The sequence below is a fragment of the Clinocottus analis genome, unplaced genomic scaffold, assembly GCF_023055335.1.
Source record: "Clinocottus analis isolate CAN_PGR_092001 unplaced genomic scaffold, fCliAna1.0.p SCAF_17, whole genome shotgun sequence".
Lineage (NCBI taxonomy): Eukaryota > Metazoa > Chordata > Actinopteri > Perciformes > Cottidae > Clinocottus > Clinocottus analis.
This window is the reverse complement of record NW_027175898.1, coordinates 15,072,761-15,093,802: the sequence shown is the minus strand read 5'-3', so window position 1 is coordinate 15,093,802 and position 21,042 is coordinate 15,072,761. Positions and strand designations below refer to the sequence as shown.

The following is a 21,042-nucleotide window of genomic DNA, read 5'->3' as shown; positions in this document are numbered from 1 at the left end:
TCCGCAGAGCAGGGTGTGTACCACGGGGAGGCTGTGTGGGCTGGGTTCGGGGCGGCATGGCTTGTTTTTTTTTCTCTCTCCCCTCAGCAGCCAGCGTCCTTCTTTTTAATATCTGGTGGTGACATCGCTTCTTTCTCGGAAAGATGCTGCGTGGTGCGTTTGGATGATGCGCGCGGGGGGAGCGCATGACCTTATATCAAAGCACCTGGACGGAGAAGGAGCTTCGCGGACCCCGCCCGAGAAAGAAGAAGGGAATAAAAGGTTGTGACGACACTTTTTCAATTTTGTATTCTTGACCAAAAAAAAAAAATGCCGAAACCAAAACATTGCGAGGCGGTCAGGGTGGTGGTCCGCTGCCGGCCGTTCAGCAGGAAAGAGGAGACTGGGGACTGTGAAAACATCCTGCAGATTGATGACCGACTCGGGCAGATCACCCTCCGGAAGCCGAAGGCGCCACCTGATGAGCCCATGAAAGTCTTCACGTTTGATTCCGTGTACGGCTGGGACTCCAAACAGGGCGACATCTACGACGACGCCGTGAGACCTCTGGTGGAGTCCGTGCTCCAGGGCTTCAACGGGACTATTTTCGCGTACGGACAAACGGGGACAGGTAAGACGCACACCATGCAAGGGGTGTCCAACGACCCGGAGATGAGAGGGGTCATACCAAACTCCTTCCAGCACATTTTCACCCAAATATCCAGAACTCAGAATCAGAAATACCTGGTGAGGTCATCCTACCTGGAGATCTACCAGGAGGACATCCGAGACCTGCTGTGCAAAGACAACAACCGGAAGCTGGAGCTCAAAGAGAGTCCGGACTCAGGCGTTTACGTGAAAGACCTGTCCTCGGTGGTCACCAAGAACGCCACCGAGATCGAGCACGTGATGAACATCGGCACCCGCTCCAGGTCCGTGGGCTTCACCGACATGAACGAACGCAGCTCGCGCTCCCACGCCATCTTCGTCGTCACCGTGGAGTGCAGCGAAGTGGGGCCGGATGGCGACGAGCACATCCGCGTGGGCAAGCTCAACATGGTGGACCTGGCCGGCAGCGAGCGCCAGAGCAAGACGGGCGCCAAGGGCCAGAGGCTGAAGGAGGCGGCCAAGATCAACCTGTCCCTCTCGGCCCTGGGGAACGTGATCTCGGCCCTGGTGGACGGGAAGAGCACCCACGTCCCGTACAGGGACTCCAAGCTGACCCGCTTGCTCCAGGACTCGCTGGGGGGCAACGCCAAGACGGTCATGATCGCCACGGTGGGGCCGTCGCACGGGCACTTTGACGAGTCCCTGGCCACCCTGAGGTACGCCAACAGGGCCAAGAACATCAAGAACAAGCCTCGCATCAACGAGGATCCCAAAGACGCCCTGCTGAGGGAGTTCCAGGAGGAGATCGCCCGCTTGAAAGCCCAGCTGGAGGAGCGAGGGATGCTGGCAAAGGAGAGGAGGAGGAGGCGCAACAGCAAGAGGCTGAGCAAAAGCATGGCCGGCACGGAGGAGGAGGAGATGTTCAGGGAGAGGGACGCGGAGGTGTGGAAGGCCTTCGAGGAGGAACCGGAGGTGGGGCGTCACGTGAAAGATGGGAGCGACTTCCCCAAGGAGGCCCCGGCGTGCCAGAGGAGCGGCGAGAGGTTGAAGCACCTGAAGGACAACCGGAAGAGTTTGGTGGACATGCACTGGGATCAAGACGCTTTGGAGAAGATCATCGAGAAGTACAAGGTGCGCGGGGAGATCACAGAGTGGGGCTAAACGAGACGCTGGTGGAACAAAAGAATCTCACATCAATAATTCATTTGATGTCTTTGTTCACAGGCGATGGAGAGCAAACTGTTAGTGGGAGGAAAGACTATAATTGATCACACTAATGAACAGCAGAAAAGGCTGGAGCTCAAGAGGCAAGAAATTGCAGAACAGGTATTTAAAAATACAGAAAAATACAGTATATATGAAGCTTTTTGGTGTGTTTTTTCTCACACTTTTGTGTGACCATTCCTTGTAATAGGAGTGTGGTTATTGACGCTGGTGTTCTGTGTGATCTGCAGATAAGACGAGAGAGAGAGATCCAGCAGCAGCTGATGTTGCAGGACGAGGAGACCTTGGAAATGAGGGAGACGTTCTCCTCCCTGCAGCAGGAGGTGGAGCACAAGACAAAAAAGCTGAAGAAGGTGAGATGACTCACCCGCTGACACGTCCCAAACACTATTATCACTAAACTCAATTGTCGTAATGTGATCAGTTCTTAAGCATAACCCTTCCTCCCCCGCCCCCCACTAATGCGATGATGTCACCAGGAGAGCTAACGCCAGTGAATCCGGGTTCCTCTGGACGGAGCGTTCACTTCTCTGGCATTTCGATTGTGTGTGTTTTCTATCAAAGTTGTGTATTTCCACAGCTGTATGCCAAACTGCAGCTGGCGAAGGCCGAGGTGCGGGACGTCATGGACGAGCACGTCGTCACCAGGCAGGAGCTGGAGGAGACGCAGACCGAGCTCACCAGAGAACTCAAGTACAAGTGAGTGGCCTCGTGAGCGAGCGGTGTGCCGCACGCCGTCTTCCTCCTCTCTCATCGTCATCCTCACGGGACTTTTCTGTTGCGCATGTGAAGACAGAGAGCGCGAAAACAGGCGCAACGTTGCAACATTTGATATTGAATCATGACACGGTGGCATTAGCATGAGTCATTTCAGTTGTGTAAAAGCTGTTGTGTACTGTATTTGCAGAAATATGGTTCATATAATATCTGCTATTGGAGATTTCTCTTTAAATTCATACATTTCTTTGCGACACAGTTTTATTTTCTCATAAAAATAACGTAATGTTTCAGACTATGAATCTAATTATTGTTATTATCAAGTGACAAATCAGTCTTTCTTTGTGTATATCTTTATATTTCTTGGTAAGCAGTTTGTTTCATGTGCAGAAGATGACGTTGTGAAAACAGCTCTGCTGGTTCTGTGTTATTTGAAGCCTTATTTTTTGCCATTTTTCCGAAAGTGCTTTTTTATTTGTTATCTTTGTACTCCCGGTACAGTCAGTAAGGATGTGTTTTTAGTTTTTAGGCACATAGATGAAAGTCCTTTACATTCAAACCTTTGCTGAAACAAGTTCCCACAAGGCGGGTGAACATCGGCGCTAAAGGAAGCTCTTTGTATTTCACAGTGTAGCCGAGTTGTGACGTCTGTGGCGACGTTCCCTCGCTGGCATATTTGTGTGCCTGCAGGTGAGCTCGCCGCATCTCCCCGGCCCCAAGAGGCCCTCTCTTCAAGTCTCCCGTGCATTTAAAAAACAAAAATGTAATCCTTCTTTTCTTTTCTATCTGGAGCATCTGCTGCACAAACTTTTTTCTTGGAAGCTTCTTAGGATTTTCCGCCATACTCCTACAGCCGCTGCTCCGCCGCTCTATACGCTCGTCCGTACGGCAGCTAATCTCACGCTTCTATTCCACGTTGCAGATATCTCCTGATCGAGAACTTCATTCCTCCAGAGGAAAAGAACAAGATCATGCACAGACTGCACTTTGACGGTGATGAGGACCAGTGGAGACTGCAGCCGGTCATTCCAACAGAGAGGTCAGTGGTTTCATTTGCTGCTGGAGGTAGAACAGGAAACAATGAAAAATATTCCAGAACGAATTGTAAATAAAACTCACCTACTGGGTGTAATCCATCACTGAAGCAGCCCGTTTCTGCACCGTCAGTTACCTAAATAGACCATGATGCATTGCAGCTTTAAGCTATATTGTGTTTGTTTGTATTGCTTCTTTATAAGTGGAAGAAAAACTGTCGCTATTGTTTTATTTACCTCTATATAAATATATATGTGCATACATTACAACTGAATGCATCTGTAGGACTGTCACTACACCTTCTGGGAAATGTAGGAAATCAGTAACAGAAGTATAAATAGATCCGGCAGGCTGAAGGAAAGTGGGTATTGTGATTATTATTATTATTATTATTATTATATAATCATACAGTTTACTTCTGTATAATTGTGATTGTAGCTTCTTTCTAATTATTCTTATGTCCTTAGTTTTTGGGTTGTGTCTACTTTAGTGAAACCACTAGGAGTCGCCAAAGTCAGAAGTTTTAAAAATGTACACAGAAAAGCCACCTGACCCTTAATACTATAGATCATTTATACACTCTGCCTTTCCAGTAAACAGATGTCTCTATGGAAAGAAAACCACACACATTCATTCATTTCTTTCCTGACAGTTGGAGAGCTGACTGCCAGATATAAGAGGTGTTTTTCTTCTGCTGGGAGCTGATTAGTTGACCATATTTGGGCCACTTGAGAACGCTCCCAGAAGCTTGAGTCTTAACCGCTAACGTGCATTAAACTGAATCCGTCTTGTCCCCCGTGTCTTTACCCCAGTGCTCCTACTCAGGTGAAGAGGAGGCCTCTCTCCGCCGTGGGATACAAGAGGCCAATCAGCCAATATGCACAGATGGCTGTTTCCACGACAGCCGGGGCCCCGTGTAGATACCAGGTCGGTGCTCGGACAGTTGGCGAATGCTCCCTGATTTCATGCTCACCGCCTCCTTTTTGCAGCTGAAGGATGGGAAGATGGTTGCAGTAGCCATGGAAACTATTCCCAGCTTTGACAGCTTTGTGATAGTGAATCATTAATGTCACTGCTGTGACCTCATGTCACAACTATACCTGATATATTTGTAACAATGCACCTTATGCACTCAGTAAAACTCACTGTGCAATACTGTCTTATGTTTGAGTCTTATTTTATGTATTTTCTTATACAATTTGCATTCATAGCAATGTTTTTTGTAAGAATATCTTGATTCTTGAATACCATAAAGTAGCCAGCACTTTGGTTGGATTGGTTGGATTTAAAATAATATCCATGCGAAAATGACTTTACTTGTCTCTGTCCCGACAGGCTGAGAACATCATGCTGCTGGAGTTGGACATGTCTCCTCCGACCATGTTCTCCCTGAAGCTGAACGGCGCTCACCTGGAGAGAGTCTTTTCTCCCAGTCTGGTGCGGGATCTTCTGGCAACGGCTCCCATCAGAGAGAGGAGATCTGTGTCGTCACGGGTCAGGAAATCCCAATCCTGGTGAGAGAGGAGCTGAGAAAGGGAAACAAAAACATGCTTCACAGACGCTGAACGTTTCAGTAGAATGAACCTTCACAGATCGTAATCATACTCCTATGTTGGGTCCATCAATGCAGTTTTGAGCATGTGTTAGTGGTGTCAGTTAAAGAGACACTGATCAATAGCAATATATGGCATATTGTTTATGCCATATATTGACGGCGAACATCTCAAACAAACATTTGAGATCTGTATCTGTTTTTTTCTGCAGGTATCAGGCACCACAAGCAGCAGCATCCATCTCATCCTCCTCATCGTCCACCACTCTGACATCAGGATCTCAGAGCTTCTCTTCTCCCTCTCAGAGACGAAGACCGTCGTCCGCTGCCTATCTTCCAATGGAACATCCGATTCAGACAAACCCCTGATGTGTGTCGACCGTGTCCGGGGTTTGGCCTTATAGTTGAAGCTCGTGCAAAAGACTCCAGATCTTACGCCTTGATTTTAAATTTGATTTCACAACTTGTTTCTTCAGAAGTAATTGCTTTAGTCAGCATGCATTCTACTTATCCAGATAGTCCATCTTGGTCTCAATGATTAGCACAGTCGAAACATTATCATTTTATATAACCAGATATATTAAATTGTTTCCAGGGTCTTAACGGTTTTTGTTTTCAATTCGATACCACTTTTATTTCCATTTTTATGGAAATGCATCTGGTCTTTGCCAAAACAGCGGGAGGTGGTCATAGAGGGCCCCCGACCGCTGGTTTATCCTGTATGCTTGATGAACTGTTGCTTCAATTTCTTGGCGATGTAATTGTGAGCCAAACATGTGAAGAAAGCCTGTGACGCTCTCTTGATTAGCTGCCTTATTTTTTGTGTGTCATAGTTGTGAAGTCGTTGCAAAGTCCATTTGCTTACACATGAAAAATAAACACGGACATGATCTTGAACTACCTCCTGTATTTTCCCCATGAGCTGCGGTTATGTCACTGATTTCCTGCGACCCTGACAGCTTCATAGATAGATAGATAGATAGATAGATAGATAGATAGATAGATAGATAGACTTTATTCATCCCCATGGGGACATTTGTTTGTGGCAGCAGCAAGCATGTTACATAGTAAACAAAATATTAAGTATGGGAAATACTCAATGCATATCTAAATATGTATACATATATTTATTATATGAGCATTGTGAAAGATCGGTCTATTTTTTCGTACTTCTGTTGTGTTTGATAACAATATATATGCAGGGAAACTTGTAAGACTTTGCCGTGACAGCTTTATACAGTAAGGTGACGTTTCCTTCGGAGTCACGTGACTCTTTACAGTAAGTCCAACATGGCAGACAGAGTGGATCTTACGCGGTAACTAAACGCAACATTTCAACTGGAACTGGAGTCGGACGCGTTCAACACTCCGCGAGAAGACGTCAACAATGAGGGAGAGACAGAAGAAGAAGAAGGGGAGGACGTGGGCGGAAGCCGCAAAAACGGTATGCGAAGCATTTTTTTCTTCTTTTTTTTAAATGTGTTTGTTGTGGTTGTTTTTTCTTTTTCTCTTCTTCCCCCTTGAACGCTCCCACTTGTACGACTCTGTGCATGAGTTCATGACACGCTCGTGGAGACGAGATGTCTCGCGCGCGAGAGGCCCGTGTTTTGACGGTTGGGACATTTATTCGGAACTGTCACTATAACCGTCCAGTTAACTGTCACCGTTGCGTGGCGACGGTCAGCTGCGTGCACCCGAAGCATCTAAGCTATACACACACACACACCAAACAAACAAACAACAAACAAACCAACAACACCCACTGCGTCCCCACACGGACGACAAGTTTGTCTCGAGCCGAAGTGGAATAAAGTGAAGTGTCGCTAGCTAATCACGTCAGGATGGCGCGGCTAGCCAGGCTAGCACGCTAGCTCATGCTAACGCAGAGAGAGAGAGTTCGTCCAACAAGTTTAGTTTTTTTTATTTAAAGTTAAGCTCAGTGTGAGTTGTTCACGCGTCGCCCGGACGCCGTGATAAGTCACCGCGTTAATTTAGTGCGTGTCAACGTCAGAATACAGGGACGACTGCAGCTAGCACGACGGCTAGCTGTCCAGCGTAGCATGCTAGCTGAGGACTGCACTATAAAAACAACTGTCGTAATTAAAGCTTCAGGTTTACTGCTCGTGTTGACAGACACTGTCCCGTTCACATCATCGGGAGCAACACATAGTTGGTCTGTTATTGGTTTTCCAGTTCGCTTTAACTCTACAGATAGTTAATGGTAACGTGTAATACCGTTTAGTTTCTAAACACACAAGTCGCTGCAACACGTGAACAGACTACACTTATTTAAATCTACTTTTAACATGTGATGTTAGTTAACTATGTTTTTGTCTTGCTTCTTACTGTCATGTCCTATTTCTTGTTTATTGTGTCGTTGCTTCTATATGTTGTTTTTACCTCGTAAAGCGCTATACAAATGTACTATTATTACAAGGTGGGAGCTCAAATAAAAGCGTCGCTGTGTTCAGCACCAGAGTGAATGTTTCTGTGAACTTGTTTTTGTTGATGTGTTTGCTGCTTAATGTCAACGTAGTTGCAGTCTACTTATAACACGCTAGTTAACCATACACTGAGTTTTTGGTGTGGATTATTCTGAGAATGATGCTCTTTATGGAAACTTTGTTAGTTGTTTTATGACAATCACTTCAACAACATAATTGTGTTTTTTTTTCTTCTTTTTTTTTAATGATAATGCTATTTTATTATTTTTAGGTTTTGGAGAAATACCCCAATACACCCATGAGCCACAAAGAGATCTTGCAGGTGATCCAAAGAGAAAGACTGAAGGAAATAAGGTAAATATTTGTCCTGGTATCTCTGCTTTACGACAGCAGATGCCCTTCAGAGAGGAGACATCATCATGAGAAAGAGAGATGGAGGACGCGACCTTCTCCCTTTGTTTTTGATTGCTTAGTTCACGTACTTCCCTTTTTCTTGTTCACATAGCAACAGTCATTTTAGTCAATTAATAACTGTTTCATTTCTTTTTGTTTCATTGTCACTGTTCTCGTCCAGAAGGTAAGAAAAAGCTAGCGCCCCCCCCCCCCCATTCCCCTCTTATCTTAACAAACTCACTGCAATGCCACTTTGTTTGGTTTTACATTTTGTGCATGTTATTAACAATAACATGTCCAAGGTTCAGGTGCATAAAGACAGCGTTAGAGTCACACCAACCACCTGTTGCATAAAAACATCAATACATGTTTTAGTATTTGGTAAATTACTCAACATTCTAACAAAGTAAAGGATGGATCCTGATGGTGATGTTTTTACTGTATAGATTAAAAAGTTTAAAAAAACAGTTACTTTTTCGAAAAATTAAATCATCAATTCAATCCAGCGGGTAATATCTGTAACGAGTGTCATTTTCAGATGTAGCAACACAGATTGCATTTTTCTTAATTTGTTTTATTACCAAACGCATTGCTTCACAAACTTTACTTAACATACTGTATTTACACTGTATAAAATAACATAAATATAAAATATTTGTTTTGCTTCCCCATTTTCCCTCTGGATACATCTCTTGCATGGCTGCTGAGGCATTATTGTGCACAATTAATTAACTTTTCTTTGACAATGTTTGACTATAGCAGATTTTTATGGAACATACATAGCTATGCTGGACCAGTTTACTATAAGAACATCGGGTCCTTATAATAAGATTAGTGTTAGTGGGTAAAGCGCTCAGTAAATTGCCCACAACTACACTGACGTGAATCTGACCTGGACTCATACGTGTCCTCTTGTCGCATGGTAGCAATTTCTCCCCAGATATCAGACCAGCTTTGAACCCTTCCTGCGTCTTTCACCCAACTGTTTGATTTATTTGGGAACAGATGTGTAAATTGCTTTTTTTTTTCTTCTCTCCTTTCATGATCCAGTGGAACCTCCCCGCTGGCATGTCTGAACGCAATGCTGCACACAAACTCCCGCGGAGAGGAGGGGATCTTCTACAAAGTCCCAGGCAGAATGGGGGTCTACACATTAAAGGTCAGTTACACATAAAGCAGCTTTTTAAATCGTGAACGGGGTACGATCATGTAAAAGGCCATTCAGGAAAACACAATTCTCGGTGAGCATTATGACATGATAACAAAGTATAAATATCTCCATGCTCTTGCACTTAAATCAGTGAGTATGATGTGGCATGGAAGTGGGATGCTTGAGAATAACTTTGCTTCTTTTTCTGTACATCTCTGTGTACTTTTCGTAGAAGGACATCTCAGATGTGGCGAAGGAACTGTCCGAAGAGAGCTCTGAGGAGAGCAGCGACAGTCTGTCAGACTCCCAAAGCACAGAAAACAACAGCGGTGTCATCGTAGGAGAGGGCAGGAGAGGAAGGTGGATGCGAAGAGGTACGGGATCATTGCTAACCGATGTTTGTACATCACTACATCCCTTCAGTAGATCCACTTAAGGAAAAGATTACAAACCATCGTTCATAATCACTTGAACACCTGACTATTTAATGCCGATGTTAACAGAAACTATAGTGCATTAGTTCAATTAAGAATTTGCAAGACGTCACAGCTAAACGTTCTTGATGGTAGACCGACTTTACAAACTCCAATGTTCCAATGAGCTTTATTTCTAAGTTCTGTCTACAGTATTAAAGAATAAAAGCTTTTCAATAAAAGCTAAATACACTCTGTTCGCCATAAACAGCAGCAGTGACGCACTGAGGACAGTAGCTCCACTCATTAGTTGGTCACCGAGCTCTGTCACAACCGCGACAGTTAACGCCCCTTCGCAGCCGCCGTGAAAAAAAAAAGTAATTGCGGAAACACAGGAAACCATCTGAGGAAAGCAGTAAAAGAGGCGAGCGTAAATTACTTCGTCTCCCTCACAAAATAAAATCCTGGAATCCACCGGGGCATCAAACATGCTGACAGCAAAAGGTGGGTTTTCCTCTTTTAAGCAAACACGCAAAGTCTTTCGTTAGCCGTCAGCGAAGAAACTGCAGGCTGCACATGGAGGTCACGTCATGGCAGTTTGTTTTTTATTTTTCTCTTTTGAGCTTCCGCGCGGTTAAATCATCTCATTGTGAGTTGCACAGCAGACTGCGGCGGATTGCAGAGAGAACTTTGAAGAATGATCCTCTCTTCAAGTAGAAATCGTTTTGTTTCCCTCCTGCTGTGCTCTCACTGACTCTCATTAAGTCTCCACGCCACTTGAATATTTTTAAGTGACTGTTAAAACAGGAAACTCTATTTTCTCAACATGACCTGTGACCACTTCCTCATTATGCAGCTGAGAAAACTGCCAAGCAAACAACCTTGGTTCATATCTGAGTGGGAGGACTCGGATATTGTTTTTTTATTTTTGAACTAATCAATGCAGAGAGCAAACAAAGTCAAATGCAAATGAAGGCATGGAGAAAATAACTGCTGCAGTATGTAGAAAAACCAAATGAGAAACACTGAGCAGAGAGGTTGCTGTGAAGAATCTTTCCATCGAGACGTTCAGCCCATTTTTTTTTAGTGATATGATATTTTTGCAAAGTAATGCAATCTGCTTCTTTGTGCAAAGGTATCGGTTTCAGTTTCATCAAAACAAAAGCACGATGTGATAAAGTCTGCACACCACCCCTCAGGAAGTGTATTTTGTCCCAACTGTATTGTGCTCTTGCCTTTTTCGTAGTTCCCTCCAAGCTGCAGTCGCAGCCGTCCTCTCCGCAGCCGCGATGCCCGTCGCCTTCTGTCCCCAGTAAGCTCATCTCTCCCTCGCAGAAACACAGCAAGAAAGCGTTGAAACAGGTACAGTTTGCTGTGTATTTCTTCCTTGATTTGTGTTAAAAACAAACGCTATTTTCATTAATTGTGCAAACACGTCTCAGACAGTACACAAGTTCCTGCCGCACCCTCATACGCTCGTATACACCTCCACGCTGTAAAAACACACTTGTTAAGTCATATATTCACATAGTTTTAAATGCATTCACATTCAAAGTGAAGCGGCTTTCAAAGGAGACCGGCACTATTAAATAAGAAAACACTTCTGATCAGAATCTCACACCTCTCATACGCGTCAAAATATGTAGTCACACTCCTCTGCAGAGTCTACATTCATTTTTCGCTGACACCTTTTCAGTAAACGTGTACACACAACCCATGTTGGCTTGTCAGCAGGCACAAAACTCTCCTTCCATTCCCAGCCTGTAAAACATCTTTTGCTGATTATTTAAAAAACAATGAGGCGGCAGGAAAAAAACAAATGCCTATAGCTGGTTTTTAGAGTATTAATGTCCTCATAAGCCACCCTGTTTAACATTTTTTCTCATTGGCTGCATTGTGCTTTTTGTGTTCCATTTAATTACATTTCACTTGATTGCACATGTTGTAATTCACTCCATCTGCGCTGGTGTGGAATTTTTTAGCTGTGTAAGACCAATTTGTGTTCATTTATTGGGCGTAGGAAACACTAGAGGGTTGCGATTTGGCGAAAATATTTGCTCTGGGGAGGTTTAGTATGTATTTCTTTGTTGTCTTAAAACAAAACGAAGACAATAATCCTGCAGACTGTCTTTGTTTGCTTCTCTAATTAGTGGACGTTTGGTGTTTGCGAGGTGATCCGACTTCTCGGCAGATTCACGGCGCAGACTTGATTTACGCTCGTGTTACACAACCTGTGTTTCATCGCCGCACTGCTACTTAGCTGTTATTTAACAACAAGTGGCCCTGAGGGAGTAGTTGCAGGGAGAGTATCACACATTCATACTCTTTTTTTTTGTCTCTCATTCTGCTGGCTGTTTCTTCCGTCCTTGTTTTGCTCGGCTTCAGGCCTTGAAGCAGCAGCAGCAGAGAAACCAGCGCAGACAGGGGGGAATGCCAACCACCTCCAGTCCCAGACGGCTTCTGAAAACCATCAAAGACATGGCTGACAACATTACTACAAAGACTGGTAGGTGGCAGCTATTATGCTGTCAGATACAATATAAAATGAAATGAATAGTAGTGACTTTGGGCATTGTGTTAACGCTCATTGCATGAGTTCTGGCGCTAAATGACAGTTCTTATGTGTTGTCCTGTTATTACTTGTCATAACTACACAACAAAAGGTGTTTGTGTTATGAGCATCATCCAAACATGACTCATGTAATTGGCTTTTTCTTTCTACTCCTCTCCATCTCTCTTCTGTCCAAACAGACTTATGCCTCCCAGTTGTTACTCGCAAGGGCTCTCAGAGGTCGGGCCGCCTCGGTGCAGGTGAGACATCACTTTTAATCCAGTGGCTGGTGAACTTTTATATCTCTATGTTTTCTCAAGATAGCCGGGAGGGAATTTTTTCAAATTTGGCGCACACGTCCACCTCAACTCAAGGATGAACTAATACGATTTTGGTGGTCAAATATATTATATATAAATAATGATGAAGAAATGAAGTTTGGACAGACACGGATGTTGCGAGGCGATTGTTTTAGTTCGTACTGTCCACAAACCCCATGAAGAAACCAAAAAGGAACAATGACTATAGTAAAACATATGACTCCATGTTGTCCAAATCATAATAGAAACACATGTTCTTTCATAACATACATTACAAAGTCAATACAAGACACTGCAGTTTAATTTGAGTCAATCTCAGCTCCAGTTCAGTAAATACTCCCAAAAGCACCAACGGTTTATTAATCCAAAGTTTAAAATAGTCCTCAACAAATGCACTATCTGCTCATATTTGACTGCCATTTACAAAAAAAACTACAGTGCCCAGCTGTATTAGGACATTATTTAGCCTTTTCTTGCCAATTATAGAGTATATTCGTGTTTTTAAAGGTATTTAATCGTAGTTTTGGCTTTGTGTCATGTGATTTTATTTGTATTATGTGTATAAAAACAAAAAGTTAATATAAAAAACATCCTTAGATGTATCGTCGGAAGTTCGCACACAAAAACTTATTTTCACTGTGGGCCTCGGTATACTATTATACATACACACAATCAATCAAACCTCAATGTACTTACAATAAAGTACAATTGTAATGTTTTACTTCATCATGCACATAGTGAAATGAAATTAAGGAGGAAAACAAACTACGCGACCACACCTCACAACACTCACTCAAGGTGTCCGTTGTAGGATCGGCATTGCTTCATCCGTCTCGTCTTTCATCTGCTTCCTGTTTTTGTATTGCAGGGCAGCTGAAACGTGCAAAGTGTAAAATAGACGTGGAAACGCCGGACTCCATTTTGGTGAACACCAACTTAAGAGCGATCATCAACAAGCACACCTTCTCCGTCCTGCCTCCAGACTGCCAACAGAGGCTGCTCAAACTTCTTCCTGAAGTTGACCGGCAGGTGGCTCTAAAATTATACTTTTTATGGCGTTTGTTGCATTATCAAGCACTAAATGTGGAGGGTGTTATAATATTGCATGTCTTCTCCCATCTTTCATGTCAATCGGCGTGTGATGTGTTGAACTACCTCAAAAAAATAGTTCCTTTGATAATGTAGAATGGATATGGCCACGAGGGGTGGGGTAAAAAATCGATACAGCACAGTATCGCGATATTTCGCGTGGCGATATTGTATCGATACACGGAAGCCAAGTATCGATTTTTATTTAATCAATTCTAAACGTTTTGGTCCTAGAATAATGAAATCAAGTTATTTTTGGTTGACAAAGTTTTCCTTTGGGGACAATTTGCGGTTGAAAAAAAATGTAATAAATCTCGATATATCGCAATACTCAATGTATCGCGATAATATCGGGACTTAAGTATCGTGACGATATTGTATCGTGGGACCTCTGGTGATTGCTCGCCCGAATGGAGACACATTTTACACACAGCTAACCGCACCACAGCACGTATTAATGCCCACTGATTCGACATGTTTGACTGTGCATCACACACTAGAAGCATATGCGCACGCACGGATGCGGTGATGGTGATGATGTTAGTCATAACATTGTGCCTCCTCTCCCCAGGCTTGCATGGACGGCCTCCTGAAGGTCACTGGTTCTGCCTTGAACAATGAGTTCTTCACGTCAGCGGCTCAGTCTTGGAAGGAGAGGCTGTCTGAGGGTCAGTGCAGCCGCTGCCAACTGCTCTTAACTGCATTCAGTTCATATTCATAGAGCAACTATGTCACCAAGGTTTAGTGCCACTACAAGTGTAACTTTTCTTTCTTTTTTTAAAAAATTATGTAACTTCTGTCTCTGCAGGGGAATTCACTCCCGAGTTGCAGCTACGAATGCGCCAAGAAATAGAGAAGGAAAAGAGAGTCGAGCTCTGGAAGGAAGCCTTCTTTGAAAACTATTATGGGCAAAAGTAAGTCCTTGATGTATTATTTATGCAATCCGGCTCAAGAGAAGTTGTAAGGCATATAGTTCCTTTCACATTAAAAGCCATCTGGCACTACGAACAGTCCAGTCCAGTACAATCTCACTTTTCCTGAGGATTTTTTTTCTGTTTTTTTACATTGATTTTATCTCTAATCTCAGAAATGCCATGTTATTAAATGGTGATGTTATGAAATGATTATTTAGAGCAGAATGAGATCCCTAATAGATCACCATCCTCATCTCCTTATCACATTACAGGAGTACGATTCTTTTTCTCGGTAACATATTACTATGTTATTAGTTAATGTACAGTGTTCACTTTATTCATTACTATCTAATCAATCTAATTGCTTAATCAAATTTAATTTACCTGTTGGCATCAACTCTTCTTGTCAAATTTAAAACACTACGTCACTTTAAACCCTGACTGAGTGAATACTTTGAATAATTCCTTCAAAATCTCAGTGTTTTATAAAATATGTGTTCCTTTTTTGAGAGCAAAATCACTTGATTTGTGGATTAATTAATTTATTTGTCTGTCTTTCTACCTTCCTAATCTCTATTCGTCTAGTTCTGGGCTCAGCTTTGAGGAATCCAAGGAGCTGACGAAGGCCGATGTGAATCAGGAGTCTGCCAGGCCCCGTTCCCCTCCTCGTCAGACAGCACCCGCCGCCGCTCAAGCACCAGAGGATCCCAAGGGCGCCGAGGACAGCAGCCAGAGCGATGCCGCCGCTGAGAAAGACACGAAGCCCACAAAGGAGCCTCCGAAGCCGCCGGCTGCTCAGAGAGAGCCCGTCTCCACCACGGAGCCCATGAAGACGCGCCGAGCGCAGTACGCCGAGGATCGCAGGCTGAGCGCCGCCGCCGCGCAGCCCGGGCCAACAAAAACACCGGAGGTCGAGAGGCCGACCGAACGGGTCGCGGCGGGTACACCGCCGCCCGAAAAGGAGCCCGAAGAGGAAGCGAAGGAGGAGAAAACTCAACCCCCTCGGGAGTCGTCGCCCGTGAAGAAGAGCCGTCCGCCACCGGCTAGTTCAGAGAGAAGCGAGGATCAGCCGCTGTCTGTGGTTAAGCCCGCTGAGGAGAGCAAAGAGGTCACCTCAGAGCCGCTGAAAAGGAAATCTCTCAGCGAGATCGGGGATGAATTGACACCAGAGAAAAGGCCCCGTGTGTCCTCAGTTTCCTCGTTGTCCTCGGTCTCATCTGTATCTCCTCCGGCGTCGTCCATATCCAGCCCCGCTACGCCGACTACGACAACGAATCCGAGGGTTCCGCCTCTCAAGGTAGGAAACATGTTGGTGAGTCCAAAGCCTCCTCTGATTTATCTATCTATCTCTTGAGTATACAAAAATAACTCGCCACCTGTAGGCTTGAAAGGCGGCTCTGACAGGTTGCTTCTTTGGCAGAAAATGTGTCAAAATATGATCAAATGTCCTCAGAAATGTCTCAAACCCCTCCTGCATTTCTCTGCATTTGATCTATTTTATCAGTATATTCCAGTGCAGAACAAGCTTCCCAAATTATATCCCGTAAATCAACACACCTTAGGTGAGGTTTCGTAGCCGTGAGGAAGCGAGAAGTATTTTTCTTTAGCTATGTTTTATGTGTTTTTTACGTATGCATGTCTTGAAGTATTCCTACGATGTTTTTCACTCCACAGATCCCAGTGGCGCGAATTCTCCCCGGTCCTTTGTCACCTAACCAAGTCTCGCCCAGGACTGCCCTCCCGGCGCCGCTGAGCAGCCCGGGCCGCACCGGCGCTCGCACTTTGGCCGACATCAAAGCCAAAGCCCAGCTCGCCCGAGCGCAGCGAGCCGCCGCGGCCGCCGCAGTGTCGTCTGCATCAAAGGCAGCGGTGCCGGGTCCGGGGCCAGGGGGAGGAGGCGGCGGAGAGCGGACACAGCCGTCGCCCAACCCGAGCCCGACGTCCCCACAGGCATCGACCAGGTTACCGGCCTCCAGCAGCAGCAGCAGTCAGACCAGCACACCTCCTTCTCGCCCTTTGGACTCTTTTGGCCAGCTGAGCCCCAACTGCTCTCAAACCTCGTACCCCAGCAAAGCCGATGAAGAACGCAAAGGTCATTCTGCTGGAACCGAGAGCATTGATATGCCATCTGTGCACGCTGCGAAGGGACAGGAAACCCCATCGCTTGCTGGCTCAACCAAGACCAGCTCCTGCATCCCTGCAAATAACCCACTGGTCACTCAGCTTCTGCAGGGAAATGAGGTCCCGTTGGAGAAGATCCTCCCAAAACCGATTTCCAAGATGGAAGTGAAGGTGTCGAATGTCCCCTCCGGAAGCAAGGGGAAGACGCCGCACTCTGCCGAGCGCGGGGTCGATGCACCGGCGTCCCACCAGTTCAATGCAGCAGGACGAGCGGCGGTGGCGTCAGAGTACATGAGACACCACAGGGAACTTCCCGATAAGGAGACTCAGGAGCAGATCCTGCAGGCTCTAATGCAGAGGCAAGGCCAGCTGAACCAGCCTTATGGGAGTATGGAGCCTCAGCACCCTCAACACAAAGTACATCAGCTGATGCATGCGGAAGAACGCCAGGACCAATCCAGGATTTCGGTAGGATTTCTGGGCCGAAAGAGGATCCCCAGGCCCGCCATGACGGGGCACTACCTGCTCAATGTGTCCACGTACGGCCGAGGACCGGAGGGCAAGAGGCTGCACCAGTCCGTCATCCCCAACGTGTCTGTGTGCAGTTTAAAAAGGGAAAGCGCAGAAGAAGAAGAAGAGGAGGAGGAGGAAGAGGCGGCGGCGGCTAAGGAAGAAGAACCTGCCAGGAAGTGTTTCTTCCCCGCTTCCGGGGTCAAAACGGAGCAGCGCGGATTGTCGATGAGGTCAGACGAAGCGGCGAGCGTCCAGCACCGCTCCAACGTAAAGACTGAGCCCGGATCGGAGGACAGCGCAGCTGGCGGCGATGACGACACCAGCAGCAGCAGCGGTGGCGGCGGAGGCGCGACACCCAAAGACACCAGCCACCCCTTTTCTCAGTCACACCGCAGGCACCTCGAACTCCGCAACAGTCACCAAGGAAACCCCCAGCGGCAGTCCGCCTTCCACGCCCAGAGAACGCTCGATAATCAGGGAGTGGTGGCGGCGTCGTGCTACGGCGGCACCATCAGCGTGTCCGTACCTCACACTTTGAACCACGGCACCGCGGGCGGCGGCGGCTCCTCCGAGGCCACGGTCTCGTCGGACGGCGGCGGCGTCGACGGCGGCGGCGTCATGTCTTTCTCGGTGACCGTCACCACCATCCCCGCCGGCCACCCGTTGGACCACGGCGACCAGGGCGAGCCCTCGCCCGAGCAGTCGTTCATCGAGGGCTCCGACGCGGAGGACGTCCAGTCCAAGTGCTACTGCAGGCTGAAGGCGATGATCATGTGCAACGGCTGCGGCGCCTTTTGCCACGACGACTGCATCGGTCCCTCGAAACTGTGCGTGTCGTGTTTGGTCGTGCGATGAGCGACGCTCGAGAACGAATCGCGGTTTTTTTTCTTCTAGTTTGCGTTGAAAGCGAGACGCCGAGCAGAAGCGTGGTCGTGCAGAATCGATCGCCGCCGGAGTGAAAGCGCCCGAGCCGCACTCCAGAGAAAGCAACTGGCGCGTAAGGCCGCGAGGATTCACACTGGATGGACTTTTGTTTCATCGACATGGATAAAAAGTTGTTTCGTGCAATTTTTTTTTTTTTGAAAGAAATGTACAATCAGTTTTTAATCAAATCATTAGTCTGTCAGATGTGTGACACAGAAAGTCTGACAATGTTTGCACTCAGCTAGGATTAGTGTGATATATTTTTATAAATATATATATACATAGATGTGTAGTTTAAAAAAAAAAAAGAAAGGATGGAAAAATGAATGTTGCTATTTTTGTAGAACATGATGACTGTTGTGTTTAATACTGACACTTTTTATTATTGGGCCTAATCAGCTGTGGTTTAAAGGCAACAACAAAAAAAGGGCGCTAACGATAATCATTTGTTGTAGAGTACATCCTGGCATTTACGCACGCATGGCAGGAAAGTGCAACTCACAGTAACTGTTTTATATATAAAAAACTGTACATTTATTCCTGATCGCACTCAGATTTAAACAACTAAAAAGAACATGAAAGAGATTTTGAATGATAGCATAAAATCGACTCGTGAGGATTGCACATGACATCATTTTTTTGACTAACAGTTCAAAGGCAAAGCACTTAAAAACTACCTGATGTGTGATAGTCACTGTGTACAGTACTTACATTCAAACATTGAGGTGGGGAAATAATAATTTATATATAAAAATGCCTATATGTTCCATTTGGCAGACTCTGATCTTTTCTAGGTCACTTGCGACTGTGTGAATCTTCATTTCTTCACCAAAAAAAAAGCCAGTTTGTAGATATTGTCTCCCGTGAGCTGAGTCTCCTCATGCTCATATTGAAAGATCCGCAGTGGCAAACAGTAAAAAAAAAACACTCAAGGCAAGGGGAGGAATTGAAGATAATGTCGCTTTTTCACTGTAAATATTTGCTTATTTGCCTATATGCCTATGTAGAAATGTATTTTATTTTCCTCGTGCAGCACACATTGCTTGAGTGTTTCCTGTTTATTATAAAATTTTAACGTGGAAAGAAAATGGAGAAGAAACAGTACCTTATGCTAAGACGCTAAACGCTTTATCATTTAGAATGATTCGGCATAGCACGCTTCAGTTTTACAAAACTATTTGGAGGTACAACATGACACTGATTAACAAGGCGAGAGGAACACTTTCTATTTAAATGGCCTTTTTTTCCAGAGAAATCGAGAGCGTTACGCTCCATTTTAATGTGGCATGAAGTACCGTGAGCATAAAATATTACTGGATCGTGTTTATATAACGTGCGACTATAATTTGTGCGATGTACAATGATGAATCGGCACATTAGTGTCGCGCACTCTTTGTGTTGTTACGAGCTCGTAGCTGCATTTGGATACTAATGTTAACACAGTATGCATCCCTACTTCGCCGCACATTAACATCCAGAGCGTGTGGAGCGATACCTCGACAGGTCGGGGTTTGGTGTTCGTGCTGATTACAAATTAAGACGCATCAACTTTATTTTGAAAATCTCCTAGAGGTGCAAAGTAGGCCTGTTACAAAGCGATTACGTTCAAAGTAACATGCCAAAGTCACCTTTTTAAAGAAAGTACTATTGTAATCATAAAGTAATATATTTTAATTAATATATTTTAATATAAAACAAATCTATTTGCTAATTGTTTTTGAAAATCAACAGGGTATTTACTATAATAATATATTGGCTGTCTGTTTTTTTTTCTTCCGATTGTTTTGTTTGGACCGGACAGACATACAGATGATAACTTTTATAAATCAAATTGCCCACGTGTCAATAATCTGCGTGGCCCACATTTTGTTTATGGATCCGTTGGTCTGTCTTTTTTCAACAGAGATGTTGTCAGATGCGCTGTCTACATTTGTGTCATTATCTTACGAAGACAAAAATATCTGTTTTTAAAGCACCATTTGTAGGTCAGTGGATTAAACAAAGTCCATTTTTAAATGTATTTGTTATTAAATGGAGGATTTTGTCTTGTGGAAAATTGGTTTTTAAGATTATAGGGCTAGAGTCTGGCGAGGTTTCCACATATTTATCATAGTCACTTCACTAAAAAACTGGCGTACCAGTATTTCGTTTTGTTAACACAAACTTAATATATTCTCCATGAATATTTAGGTCCTATTTGGTTGAATGTGATGTTAGGATGTTGTATTTACACATGTCGAGCTGGGGACCGGACTGCACTGCAACAAAACAATTAACAAACACAATCAAACAACTCAAAAGGCAGCTGAAATCTTTGTTAATAAGGACTGAAACGTGAGTCAGGCAGCGGCCCCCACTGACGGTGAAGTTATACGTGTGTGTGTGTGTGTGTGTGTGTGTGTGTGTGTGTGTGTGTGTGTGTGTGTGTGTGTGTGTGTGTGTGTGTGTGTGTGTGTTTCAAAGGAGCAGTTTCATAAAGCGATGTCCAGAAAGTGTCACGGGCAATCAACACCATTTTTTTTTTTTAAATGTCAACTTTTATCACTATGAATTTGTTTAATATGTCTGTGTCATCTTGTCTCCATTTAAACTCCGGGTGAATGTAATATAGTAATCAGCACTTATAAACAAAGTGTATTTTATCAGAGGTTATAGACTATTATGAATAAATAACGAAAAAGAAAAGCATTTTGTGTTTGTTTACTGTCATTGATCTCACGCAGAGGGACGTCAACGAACACCTGAAGTTCAGTTCACTCGACACGATGAGTACTAAGCGCCGTGAAAGCTTGTTTTCTGTGTTTAATGTCATCAGGTTTTACTCATATTCAGCTTGAAACTGTTAAAATGTAAAAGCAGAATGCCTGAGTTTACAAATGACAATGAAAATGTGTATATTTTGACTAATATATATGTATTTCCATTCCAAATAGTCTTATAATAGTTTGGGAATTACTGTCCAGAGCCTAATTTAGATACTAGTGTAAATAATATGCAGGAAAAAATGTACAAAAGAATATCATTTATTTGTATTTTAGTCGTCAAATGGAAAAGCCTAAAAAAGGAAGATCCCTCTTTTAGCTGACAACCACAA

At 44.5% G+C, this 21,042-nt stretch overlaps 2 protein-coding genes across 4 annotated transcripts; both read left to right on the top strand.

Moving 5' to 3' along the window:
* The first annotated feature begins 29 nt into the window (after window positions 1-29).
* On the top strand, window positions 30-6,000 carry kif3cb (kinesin family member 3Cb). Of its 2 annotated transcripts, XM_068580945.1 has the most exons (8): window positions 30-1,719; window positions 1,813-1,914; window positions 2,043-2,165; window positions 2,393-2,511; window positions 3,452-3,568; window positions 4,377-4,491; window positions 4,900-5,078; window positions 5,329-6,000. In XM_068580945.1, exons 1-8 carry the CDS (start codon window positions 310-312, stop codon window positions 5,483-5,485), a joined length of 2,322 nt encoding a protein of 773 aa, XP_068437046.1. In that variant the 5' UTR covers window positions 30-309; the 3' UTR covers window positions 5,486-6,000. The 2 variants fall into 2 exon arrangements, with proteins under 2 accessions (XP_068437046.1, XP_068437047.1); XM_068580946.1 differs by lacking the exons at window positions 4,377-4,491; window positions 4,900-5,078; window positions 5,329-6,000 and adding an exon at window positions 3,159-3,219 and having other exon boundaries at window positions 3,452-3,531.
* A 405-nt stretch (window positions 6,001-6,405) lies between these two features.
* Window positions 6,406-20,627, top strand: asxl2 (ASXL transcriptional regulator 2). 2 transcript variants are annotated; one of them, XM_068580676.1, is made up of 12 exons: window positions 6,406-6,560; window positions 7,832-7,914; window positions 9,004-9,112; window positions 9,336-9,477; window positions 10,763-10,878; window positions 11,902-12,022; window positions 12,268-12,327; window positions 13,256-13,416; window positions 14,048-14,144; window positions 14,285-14,390; window positions 14,976-15,687; window positions 16,065-20,627. In XM_068580676.1, the coding sequence occupies exons 1-12, from the start codon at window positions 6,504-6,506 to the stop codon at window positions 17,877-17,879; spliced, it is 3,579 nt and encodes a 1,192-aa protein (XP_068436777.1). In that variant the 5' UTR covers window positions 6,406-6,503; the 3' UTR covers window positions 17,880-20,627. The 2 variants fall into 2 exon arrangements, with proteins under 2 accessions (XP_068436777.1, XP_068436776.1); XM_068580675.1 differs by having other exon boundaries at window positions 14,976-15,702.
* Window positions 20,628-21,042: the final 415 nt, after the last annotated feature.

Excerpts from the sequence above, each read along its gene's own strand:
- kif3cb (XM_068580945.1), top strand. The coding sequence starts at position 310 with ATGCCGAAACCAAAACATTGCGAGGCGGTCAGGGTGGTGGTCCGCTGC. Across the intron at positions 1,720-1,812 it reads AGATCATCGAGAAGTACAAG|GCGATGGAGAGCAAACTGTT; the intron begins GTGCGCGGGGAG and ends CTTTGTTCACAG. Across the intron at positions 3,569-4,376 it reads CCGGTCATTCCAACAGAGAG|TGCTCCTACTCAGGTGAAGA; the intron begins GTCAGTGGTTTC and ends TCTTTACCCCAG.
- asxl2 (XM_068580675.1), top strand. The coding sequence starts at position 6,504 with ATGAGGGAGAGACAGAAGAAGAAGAAGGGGAGGACGTGGGCGGAAGCC. Across the intron at positions 6,561-7,831 it reads GGGCGGAAGCCGCAAAAACG|GTTTTGGAGAAATACCCCAA; the intron begins GTATGCGAAGCA and ends TATTATTTTTAG. Across the intron at positions 14,391-14,975 it reads GAAAACTATTATGGGCAAAA|TTCTGGGCTCAGCTTTGAGG; the intron begins GTAAGTCCTTGA and ends CTATTCGTCTAG.